The sequence below is a fragment of the Rhinatrema bivittatum genome, chromosome 3 (genome assembly GCF_901001135.1).
Source record: "Rhinatrema bivittatum chromosome 3, aRhiBiv1.1, whole genome shotgun sequence".
NCBI classification, from domain to species: Eukaryota; Metazoa; Chordata; class Amphibia; order Gymnophiona; family Rhinatrematidae; genus Rhinatrema; species Rhinatrema bivittatum.
The window spans coordinates 302,582,472-302,594,883 of NC_042617.1; the positions used below are offsets into that span (position 1 = coordinate 302,582,472).

Genomic DNA, 12,412 nt, shown 5'->3' on the forward strand with positions numbered 1-12,412 from the left:
CTTGCACAATTTTTTTTTTCTGGTTTTGCTCTGGATTTCTTTTTTTTTCCCATTTTTAGAATTTGCAGGAAATTAAAATATGCAGGCAAAAGCTGTGCGATTTGAAAACCATTTAAGTAAACTGACCAAGAGAATCCCTGCATCTTTTTCGCCCAAAACTTCAACCTGTGTCCCACGGATCTCTGCTTCCCCACTAATCATTGCTTGTGCCGGGGGTGAAAGGAGAGACTGAGGAAAATCAGCTACAGGAAAGGAGGACACATCACAACACCGTGAATCCCAGGAAGAAGCATCACAATTTTATGTACAAATTTTCCAGCCTCGATTTCACATATACAGAATTAATCTCGCGCTGCTTTGCATGGAATGTTCAGCACAAGTGTTGTCCATGAACAGCTTATGTATACAGTTCCTGTGTTCCTCCCGGGCCGCCAATGAATCTGGGCAACGCACTCCAGATCCAGTGCGCGCAACAGTCCAGCCCTCGTGGAACACGTGGATCCGTTCATCCCTTCCATCTCTCCAAGTCATGGCTGCAGAGCCCGGGGGGGGGGAAAGTTCTGCCAGGACTCCTTTTTTTGCCCGCACTAAGCTCCCTGCTCGGCTCACCCCGTCCGCTGCTTTTCTTTGAATCCTCCAGGAAGCTGGAGGGGGTAGTCAGGGGTGCTCCCTCAAGAGGAGACCATCTTAGGGGTCGATGCGGAAAGCCAGCAGTTTCTCGGAGTGCTGGTTGTTGAGGGTCCGCAGGTCTGGAAGCCGGAGTAAGAGTTTGGGGAAGAGCGTGGAATCGTTGGGGTGTTTCTGGGTTATCAGTGTCCTCAGCGCCCGAAGGAGCGTCTCCTGCAGGTACTCCACCGCATCAACGTCAGAGACCCCGGAGCGATCTGCCCAGGAGAGGGAGAACGAGAGAGAGAGAGATTTTGCTAAGAGCTTTAGAATTAAGGGTGCAAATCAAAGAATCAGATAATACATTTTGTGCATTCCTGTTAAATCAATCAGCATTTTTTTTTTAATCTGCCGGGGATTTACCTGATTTAAATAAGGGCAATGGATGAAGGACATCATCAGAAGATGTAAATACATGACATCACCAAATGGGACCAACATGGTGTGGAAAGCTCAGATATATCATCTATGGAAAATTTTTACATTGGGCCAATAAGAGGCATCACAACCTGCAAAGGGTCCAATGCACCCTGCAGTGGGAATATGGCTGCCAACTGGCTCCAGGTTTTCAGGATAGGCTGATCCAGTCCTGGTTTTTCCTCACACACAGACACACACAACCCTTCCTCACACTGCCTGCATGGACTTGTAGCCTTGCCTTTCTAAGGGAAGCAATAGGGATGCAGAACTATGTCTATGCAGGCAGTGCGGTAAAAACCAGGACCAGATCAACCCGTCCTGAAAAATCTGTAATCAGCTGGCAACCCTTCGTCGGTATTCAGCTCTTGTCCTGGTGAACAACCTGATTAGAAGCAACCTAGGTTGAAGCGACTCACCTGCAGACATCAGGATGACTGCCATGAAGAGTGCCATCTCCTGGGGGTCCAGCCGCAGCGAGCCCAGCTTCTCACTGAACTCCAGCATGGCATCCAAGAGTGAGCCCATGCCCATGCCACGCAGGCTGCTCAGCGCATAGCAGCCGCCACCCAGGAAAGTCAGAGACTTCTCCTCGGGGTTAAAGAGCATAGCAAAGCGCACCATCAGGACCTGAGGAGAAAAAGAGAGAAGCAGAGCCTGCGTCAGAGACCGTCCAGCAAGAAAACCCACACCAGCTGTCTCCTCCTCCTCTTAGTTGGAAGGAGACATTTAAGACTGCGAAAATCTTTATTTATTAAGCACTGTCAGACAGACATCGAAAATGAAATAAATACCAAGGCCACTTTACTATTAGTTTCAAGAATACAAAGTTTTGCAAGAAATCATCTTCGTATTTCAAACTGGATTCATCTTGGTTGGCGCAGGTTCCCACACTCAGAACACATGCATGGCTGTGCACAAACATGCACTAACATTCCTCACCATGAACACCTGACTGACCGCACATATGTGAAGGCACATACATACTTGCTCATCCAGACATGCATGACGGCATACGGGTGTGGCTATAGCAGGGGTAGAGTAGACAACCCCAGGCAGGCATGCCATGTGGTAGCACCTGAAAAGATTGGGCGACCTGCTCCCTGGTACTCAGAACCAGAGAGCATTGTGTTAAGGAAGCACCAGCCTGGTCCCGGACCTGCGGTGCATCAGCAGCACATGCTGTCCTCCGCAAAACCTCCCTTGCTTCCAGTACCTGTCTTGGTGCCTCCTTAAAAAAACAGTCTTTTCTCCCACACATAGCAGGAAGGAAGGTGGACAGAGAGAAAGACAGAAGAGACCTGTCCAACCTGGGAGAGAGAGCTGTGAGCGAAACAGCAAATGAGAGAAGGAGACCTGGGCAAGACACAGGCTGTGAGAGAGAGAGAGGGGGAACGAGAACCTAACCCATTCACTGTCCCCACCCCCACCACTAATTTTGTTGGTCTTGCATGATGTATTTGTTTTGTCACTGCCCCAAAATGTTACTGATCCCTGGGTCTATAAACTCACTCACAAACATGCATGTAATCAAGCACGCTCACACATATTCATGTGATTGCACCAGGGCGGGTGCTAGATTTTTTACTGATCTGGGCAAACAATTATTGTGCTGTCCCCTTCTAGTTCTTTTTTTTTTAACGCTTAATTTTTGTTGTTTTTCCAATAACAAATCACAATAGAAATAATCTGTTTCAGTCTGTTAAGAAAACAGGACAAGGCAGGCTGCTATAGATCCCTACATAGAAACTGCTTGCCAGCAGAATACCCCACCTTGGTCACACACGCAAAACACAGGCAGACCCTCACCAAATACAGAATAAAGAGATCAAAAAGTATAAATAGAAACATGCAGACAACAACTGAACTGGAAACTGCAACAAACCAGATTCTGTATGCAGTGCAACAATGGAAAAACAGAAACATCACCATTCCTCATATAATATCAAACAATAAAATCAAGAAATATAAAACATTAATCAATAATAAAAGCATACTAACAAAAAAGAATAAATATTTCAAAACAGCTAATGAATAGAATAACATACAATAATTAAAAACTCAGAATGTTTTTTATTTCCCAGACACCAAAAAAAGTTTCAAAACAGCAGACACATCAAGTAATACTCAATAATAAATACACTAAGGATTAAAAAAAATGTCCTGCTCTGAGTTTGCCGTGGATTAGTGTGTGGGGGGATAGGGGGCAGCACAACATTTCTCCTCACACACATGAATGTTTTCTGTCTCTCACAAAACACACACACACATACACATATGCTTTCTCTCTCACATACACAAACATGCACACAATTTTTCTCTCTCACACACGCATGTACTTTCTCCCAAACACATACTTTCTCTCCCTTACACACACACACACACACACACACACACGCTTTCTCATGCAGCTGGGGGTTTCTCATTCTCATTCCTTTGTTTCTTCAGCTGCAGGCAGGATAAGCTCTGCCAGTGGCTTGTTGCAGCTTCTCTCTCTCTTGCACCAGGATTGGGTCAGAATGGCAAAGAGAGCAGGGGGTCAGCTGTCAGTGGCAGGATCCCATTCTGCAGATCCTCCTTGTGAACCGGCCCTGTATCATGTTCGAAACTGGCGGAGCTTGTACCTCCATGCTGACCTCACGATGCACAAGATCAATATAGAGGAAGTGCCAAGTCCCACCAGTTCTGAATATTGCAGGACCTGCGTATAAGAAAGGAAGAGTGGCAGAATGGACTCCTTTTTCTCCTTTCCCTCTCGGGTAGGGTCATGCAGGCTTTTAGGAGTGGCTTGCGCACACACGCGCTCAACTGAAAAGGAATACTGCTTGCCACTGGTTTAAGGAGAAAAGCATCTCCTCATTTTTGCCGCCAGGATTGTTTCTGTCTTTTATGACAATAGCCCTCTTCCTTTCTTCTGCTACCCCCCCCCCCCCCCCCCCCCCACAGTGTGTCACCCTGTACAACTGCAAAGTTTGCACACTTGGCAGTGCAAGGCCTGGATTGCCCACACACTTGCAAATCTGCATACGTGACTGCAAATGCTCACGCACACATGCGACTGGCACACAACATACATGCTTGCTCACAAACACTTATTTGCTTAATCCCATGCACGTGCTTTGTCAGGGCTTCGCAGAGGCTGACCTGGAAGGTTCCCGCCTTGAGCAGCATGACCTGGTCTTGCTGGCAGAGCGACTGGAAGCCTGGGATGCTCTTGGCGAATTCAACCACCTCCTTCACAGCTGGGGTGAAGCACTGGGAGAACTCTTCCCACACCTGCTGGCTGCTCTTCCCGCTACTGCAGTAAGGACTGAAATTCAATGGGCATGCCTGGGAAAAGAGAGAGGGGAAAACAAAAGCACAGCTTTAATCGCTGTACGATGTCATGTCCTGCCCTGCAGCACCCTCTGCTGTTCAAGTACTGAGACCTACGCACAGCTCTTCCCGCCCTGCACCAGCTCCTGCCAGCCCAGTAGTGAGGCACTCGCACCCATCCCCCACTAACACACCTCAGTGCTGTTCCACTGTCGAGGACACAACCTCCTTCCCCCCTCCCCCAAGCCCACCGCTTTGATAATAAACCTTTAATCCTGCCCTGCAGCGCCCCCTTTATAATCCCAAGGTCCAGGACCTCTCTCGGTAGTGGACTGATTGATTATTTGGCGGTTTGATCCTCCCAGTTTGGCTGGGGTCACAAACAGTTTCCTATCCCCTGTGGGGTTGGATGGTAGGTTGTTAATCCCTCATATTACACAGGTTCTCCAGTTCACCAAAAAGGCCAAGAAGTGTCCGCCCTCGGGCTACGATTCAGACCTCACATTTATCTAAGCCAAAAAAAAAAAAAGGGCTGAGAAATTATCATTCCAGGTCAACTAAGAACCTAAGGGAACACAGGAACCTGGATCTGCAGGGATGAGTGGCTCATGACATAACGCGCTACGTTAAGATTACTGTGAGCTGAAATCTTCTACCTTAGAGGACATCTGTAAAATAAGAAACATGTCCTCAATCTTTGCACCTCCAGTTCTTTTCCCCCCCCCTACAGCTGTGACTTGGATACGCCAGCCTCTCCCCTGACTGTACCAGGTATCTCTTCTCCCCAGCTACAAATGTCCCCTGCTACTCACTATGCCTTTGCTGATGGCGGATCTCCATGGACACGACCTCTGACCCGAAGTTTCAAAGTCTGGGTAGCAACCGGTGGTGTTCTGGGTGTAGACTGCCTGCTGTGCCTGGTAGATGTCATTCCCAAACTTGCGCTGGACGTTGTCTATTTGTCCTGGGTGCTCCGGGGAGTAGCTGTAGCTGCAAAGGCGCATGGCGGTCTGGTCATACTGGCCATAGCTGTAGGCGTTGTTCAGCTGCTGGTCACTGTAGCCGGGGGAGTAGCTGTCGGCCAGGCAGTGCTGGGTTCCTCGCTTGCTCGGTCCGTCCTGTCTGCTCGCAAAGATTTCGTGATAGGCCCGGGAGACGGCGCTGATGGCCTCCTCCACCTGGGAATCTGGGCTGGGGGGTGTCTCGGGCCCTGTGTCTATGTCCATCGGGGCCTCACTCAGGCTATTCATGTAGCTCTGCATCTCGTCCAGCAGCCTCTGCTTCTCACGCTTGGGGATGCGCCCGAAACGCACAGCTGAGAATTGGAAAACAGACACAATGCAATCGTGAGTCAAGGGCACCACCTAGCCACAATCCCAGTGTATCGCATAACACCAGAACTTCGAATAGCGCAGTGCAAAAATAATACCGAGGAGTTGCACATCCACACAATGCAACAGTTATCCCAGGGTATTTACATAACAGGAAAGAGCAATAATCCCAGGGAGTCACTGTTACATCACATGTCAGAAAAATCCAACACTGAATGAAATGAGCACTATAAGGACCAAAATGCATTGGGATGAGGGTTAGAAAACTTGAAGGTTTGTATCAGATCAAACTCAAGTCCAAATGTCTGCTGCTATTCTTCTACTGCACAGAGGCCCCAGTGTAATAAGGTGTGCAAGAATGTGGGTATGCTAGCGTGTAGTCGGGCACCTATTTTTGTGTGTACAACTTTACTCTCAATTTAACAAGGACTTTTGCACACAAAAGCTGTGTGCACAAAAATATGCAAACGCGTTTGCATGCCTCCATGCAAATCCCATGTTAATGAAGGCATTAGCTATTATTCCCCAATGCAGGGAGGTGCATTAAAGGCCCGAAGGCTTGACCTGTGTTTTTTTTTTAATGGTGGAAATTGAACTCCTGCTCAAAGATGGTGTAAAGTTAACTCCCATTTCAGGGCTGCGTTTCATCTATGGTGGCTGTGCCACAGTGTGGTCCTGGACCTGGATTTTGGGAGCCCTGGACTTGGGATCTGCGCGCATATTTTTGTGCACACAGCTTTTGGGTGCAAAAGTCCTTGTTAAATTGAGAGTAATAGCTGCGGGAAGGGCTGCAGGAGATCTGGGGACCAGATCGGGGAGGCAGCAGCTGGTCAGCAGAACATTTTTCATTCCCTCCCATGTTGACAGGTGGCAGAAGGAAGATGAGGAGAGCCCTTGGCCACATGTACACCCATGTGGTTCAAAGCAGCAGTTGGCCAGGCAGCACAGGAGGAGAACGTGGCCCGGGGCATCACTGATCTCCTTCTACCACCAATCAGCTGGGGGGGGGGGGGGGTGTGTGGAGAGAACCAGGCTAAAGGGAGGGGTAACTAGAGAGAATAGGAGTTGTGTAATTGCTGCTGGTCAGATTCAGAGCCTAGGCTGGGGGAGAGGAGAAAGAAAGGAAAAGAACGAGGGTAGGATGGAGTGGTGCAAGGAGAGAGAACAGGGGAGAGGGAGGGGTTATATGGGCCATAGGGAGGACAGAGAAAGAGATGGTTGGGGGGCTGGAGGTCAGAGAGAGGGGCAGGGGCTGAGCTTGGTTGCATTGTCGTCGTCGTCGTCCCCCAAACCGAAAAGGCATTCTGATGCCCCTAACTTTTATGAGCATAACTTTTATGCTCCTAACTCATGTTTTGTGCACAATAAGTATATTTCTGTGTGCATGCTTTTTTAACTTTTGAATCATGGCATTAGGTCTAAACACTTTTTTGTAGCATGTGAGGAAAGCAAATATGTGCGGAAATTCAGCGCACATTTTATACTTATGTCATATTACATCATGCCAGAAAAAGAGTCCCGCTGCCCGCCACCCCACACATTGTCTGTCTGCTACAATCTTTCCCTGTCTCTTTGTGGCAGGACGTTACTAGGAAAAGGCTCCAGGAGCCCATGCATACAATGTGTTATAAAATATTCTGCAATCTGGATCTCCGAGCTGCCTGCCCATTGCCCCACATCTGTAAAAAAAAACAAAAAAACAAACCCAACACACAAAAAAACCCCCCATAACCGCAGCCTCAAAACAAAAGCAAAGCTGTAGGTTTCAGTACCTCTGCCCCAGATTCTGAGTATAAGTGCCCTCTCAGGTAGTGTTATTTAATAAGGCAATGCCATAGAACAAAATGCCTTTTGCTTTAGATGAGTTTGGGGGATGGCCAGGTCGCACCCGAGGAGTGATAATATCCACAACTGGGCTTTTTAGGAAGCTGAGAGAGACAGAATGTTGCATTCCCACTAACTAGAAGGTATTTTGGGAGCCCGGCAGTTTCCTCTTGTGCTTCCTTCAGGCTTCCAGCTCCATTGGAGCTGGCCTTCCTTAACAAGAACCTGGGAGTAGGTAAGCCCGTCCGTCCATGCAGCTCAGTCACCGAAGCAACTGTCCTCAGCCAGAGGCCCACACACCACAGCCGCCCTACTGAGCCTTGCAACTGTGGGCCCTGAATCCAGCCACTCTGCATTACCAGTGTGCGATGATCGTGACTACCTCCCAGAGGGCTGTGAGCACTGCCTCCGCAGCATCCCCGACCCCACAGCCAACAACAGGGAACGGAAGACCTAGCAACCCTGGAATCCAACCCTGGCTTTCCACATGGCAGTGCGTAGCTCCCAATCACGAGGAGCCCGTAATGCGAGGATACCTTACGTGTTTACTCAGACACATCGGTTCGGCACACTAGCTCCCGCCGCAAGGCTAAAGCCCCAAGGCTGTGAAAAACATTTTCTGATAATGCAGTCAGTAGTTAAAACACAACTGTCCTCTTTCCTTGAGCAGACACTGAGGTCTGATGTAATCAGGCAGAGAGGGAGTAAAGTCTATGGGGCTTGGGGGCCTGCACTTGTGATTTTATGCACAGAAAATATGATTTATACAGACTCAAAATGTTTTCTACGTGGAAAACATGGTCTATGTGCATAAATCAAGTTGTATATGGCCTAAGCGTTTGAGTTTTTTTGAGTTATTGTGTTTATTTTAAACTCCAGGTGAATCAGCATATCGATAGCTCACTGCATCAGGAGTAAAAATCTTTTTATAGTGCCTGAGTAAAAAAAATGTGCGCTGCAACTTTATTACATTGGGACCATTAGTGTTATCGAGTTTTTGAAACCTCCTTGAATGGGACCCCCCCCCTCTGCTCACTGAGAATATCTTAAAAGAACACAGAATGATTACGAGAGTAAGACATTTCACAAAAGCTGGCCTGGTTTCCTGAAGGACACCCCGGGCCATTCTTAGTACTTTTCTGACAACTAGCCTCCAATGCATTCTGGTCCCTGCTGCACTGCTCAAGGCAAAAGGAAAGACTAAAGAGGTTAGGACTTTTCAGCTTGGAGAAGAGACGGCTGAGGGGGGATATGATAGAGATGTTTAAAATCATGAGAGGTCTAGAACGAGTAGATGTGACTCTGTTATTTACTCTTTCGGATAATAGAAAGACTAGGGGGCACTCCATGAAGTTAGCATGGGGCACATTTAAAACTAATCAGAGAAAGTTCTTTTTCACTCAACGCACAATTAAACTCTGGAATTTGTTGCCAGGGGATGTGGTTAGTGCAGTTAGTATAGCTGTGTTTAAAAAAGGATTGGATAAGTTCTTGGAAGAGAAGTCCATTACCTGCTATTAAGTTCACCTAGAGAATAGCCACTGCCATTAGCAACGGTAACATGGAATAGACTTAGTTTTTGGGTACTTGCCAGGTTCTTATGGCCTGGATTGGCCTCTGTTGGAAACAGGATGCTGGGCTTGATGGACCCTCGGTCTGACCCAGTATGGCATGTTCTTATGTTCTTAAGGCAGAAGCAAGGACCAGAGATATCACAACGCACACTGGGCTGCCAGTGCCAGAACCAAAACTGGCCCGAAGGTTCCCTCCAGGAATGCTCCTGCTGCCAGAGAGCTTGTGAGCTTAAGTCTGGCCGCAGAGAGGTTAAGTCACCAGCTCGACATCACACAGAGGGTGGTGGAGAGGGGACCTGACTCGGGTTTGCGGCTTTATGGCCCTCAGAGGGTCCAGCTGCGTTAAAAGAGGAACTGCTCCAGCCCTAGAACCAAGCGTTCCGAGTGGAGACTCACCCGCTCAGCTCACGCTTCAGTAATGTTATGAGCGCCATGATTAATATCAGCCCTTGCACTGTTATTCTGATTACATAAACCAGGAGACTGGAAGGGCTGTTTTGACAGTTGCTGTGGTTAGCAACTCAGAAAAATGCAAATCTAGTTAGAAACCACAAAGCTGTATGTGTCAGCACCACAGTGACCCAGAAACCCTCTTTTAATCATGGCAGAGACGGTGGAGGGAGGTTAGAAGAGCAGCCCAGTAACCCCAGACACTCCATTTAATCCCAGCAGGGGGGGGAGGGGTGAGGATAGCAGTCCAATAACACCTCCGACCTGACCCCCCTCCCCCCCACGGAGGCTGAACATGTGAAGGGGGTCTGAAATCCGGCGAGATGGGATGCTTTTCCACCTAATCACCCCTCATCCGCAGGCTCGTGTCCTGCTGCAACGCCACACGTCCCTAGCGAGCGGCACCACCCTGTTCTGGCACAGGCGTGTATATATGGGCTGTAGACAAGCCCTGATTCTGTACTGCAGTTTGAGGGAGATTTCTGTGACAAGGCATGCCAGAATGTTAGAATTCCATGGCAGCACTCTACCATGCCTACAGCAACAAAAGGTATTCCCATATCCTCCTGTGGAGAGCGAAAAACAAATCACAGCGCATGGAAGGAATGCATTTCTTGCATTAAGAAGAGGCTGAAAACTATGTTACTATAGCTACACAACTATTCCTAGGTACTGTAACCAAACCACACCGGATCGCCTTTAAATGCTATGTCAGGTTTGGTGTTGGTAAGAAGGAAGGCTGTTTAACATACTGTATCACAGCCAGTTCACCTACGAGCAGACTGTCTCAACATGTTCACATATTCATTCAATGTTAAAGCCTCGGTGTTCATGCTGAATGCACATAGTAATCACGTTTGCCTTTGGTGTTGTATCCATATCACTTTTCAGGACATGTCAGGGTTCCCAGAGGTATCCTGACGGGTGGGGGGTTTTTTGAATGCAAGCATGCACATGCCCATCCCAAAACGCAGGCTCCATTTGTTCTGCCTGAAGCTTCTTGGTTTGCAGGAATAGCTGCGAAAGAAGTAACTCAGAAAGGAAAGGAAAGGTTCTGCAGAAACGAGCATATTCTGCGGCCATTGCTTGCGTTGGAAGAATCACAGGAAACTAGGAGCTTTGGTTTGTAGAAAAAGCTGCGTATTTGTTTGCCCTACCTCCTGCCCGTGCACCCCCTCCACCACCACCACCAAGGTGGAGCAGAAAAATCTGCTGTGTGGTGCAGCTAGAGAATAGCTCTGGGAATCTCCCAAATGCTCCATTTGGAACTTGCAGTGCTTCGGTGTGACTGTGGGCGCTAATCCCCGACGACCCACGTGCCCACGGGGCTCCGAGGTAAAAGAGCAACCGAGCAAGACCTGGTTAATTGCAACAAGACAGGAAAAAAAGAGCACTTGTACTCAAAATAGTCAAAAGGTCCACAACGGTCGGGGATCTCACCAGGATATCTCTTTATTCATAACTTTTGGAGCCTAGGACTTAGCTGACGCTGCTACTCTACCACATGCCCTGTTTCTAGTGCCTCCGAGCAGCTGCTGCTTGACACTGCCGAGTGAAACCGTGGTAGGTAACTTGCGAGAAAGGGCTCCTTCCCAACAAGACTTCTGCAGTACTTGAAGGGTTAAGTCAGTGACACAGTTTGTAAAGCCGAAAGCCTGCACAGTTCTTAAATTAGTTGCTGGGTATTTTTTTTTTTTCCCTTCTATCTTGACACAAATTAATCATCTGCTGATGGGGGGAAAAAAAACTGGGATTCATTAATCATTGCTCTGTCTCAGGAGAAAACCAGAGCAGGGGACGGAGAGAGAGAGAGAGGAAGGTTTGCTTTTTCTTAGGTTTCACTCGTCCTCTTGTCCCCTTTTCTCATCCCGCTGCCCTCCACAGCATCCTCGTCAGTCGCTGTCATTAATCAGCCATCCAACAGTGGCCCACGGGGTTTAAAATGCCAGAAGTGACGCCAGCCCCAGCAATGGGGCAGCAGCTTACACTCTCAAACACTGCGCCCCATAGTATGGTTTGTGAGAGGCAAAGGTGGGATTGCCAATCATCAGTGTATAACGGGGGAGGAGGGTCACCAACAAGCTCCATGTCACTGGTGACGGAGCTGAATCAGTCCTGGTTTCAGCACTCACCCCCACCCCACCCCCATCCCTCCCCACTGCACTATATAGAATATGGAAACATTGAGTCCGATGGCAGATAAGGAACGTGATGCCCATCCACGCTGCCCAATTTAATTCCTGGTGTAGCTTCTGTTTTTCGTTTTTGTTTTTAGAGAAATTGCAAGAATTTCAATAGGCTTGGGGCAGATGCAGATTGCAGTGGTAAGGGTGGAGGCGGGGGTGCCTAGGTGATAAGGCAAATGGAAAGAGGGGAGGGGACCCTGAGTATTTTATCAGTCCTTCTGGAACCTTAGAGAGCCAGAAGAGGGGAGAATAGAAGGCAAATAGGGCAGAGAGAGGCAGTATGGCTGCATCGGGCTTCCAAAAAGGCTGGAGGAACCTGCCTAGAGCAGCCACAGTTACAACCCTAGCACTGGCCCCATATTTTTGGCACGTTTCCATTTCTTCTATCTAGTGATCCCCCGCTCCCCCATAGCAATGTACTCTGGGGCCAATACAATGAGACGCCCGTTTTCCTAATATGCAAGCAGCCACATCCCCTGGGCACTCGATGCTTTATTTAAATCAGGAGCTGCATAAAAAAAAAAAAAGATAACTGTGCTTCCCTAGCACCCAAATGCCTTGGACACTACAATCGCACTGGGCGCTCAATACGAGTGTACATTTTTATCCCGCTTCTTCTGGCCGATTTTGCTGAGGTTGCTGAATAGGC

At 48.3% G+C, this 12,412-nt stretch overlaps 1 protein-coding gene across 4 annotated transcripts in view; it reads right to left on the reverse strand.

Moving 5' to 3' along the window:
• Positions 1–277: 277 nt before the first annotated feature.
• Positions 278–12,412, reverse strand: part of LOC115087645 (nuclear receptor subfamily 1 group D member 2-like) — a 34,022-nt gene continuing 21,887 nt past the window's right edge. For all 4 annotated transcript variants that reach the window (XM_029595073.1, XM_029595074.1, XM_029595072.1 and 1 more), the window contains exons 5-8: positions 5,211–5,713; positions 4,228–4,413; positions 1,503–1,713; positions 278–884 (exon numbers count right to left, since the gene is read on the reverse strand). In XM_029595073.1, coding sequence (XP_029450933.1) covers positions 688–884; positions 1,503–1,713; positions 4,228–4,413; positions 5,211–5,713 — 1,097 coding nt within the window. In that variant the 3' untranslated portion in view covers positions 278–687. The remainder of the gene's footprint in view (positions 885–1,502; positions 1,714–4,227; positions 4,414–5,210; positions 5,714–12,412) is intronic.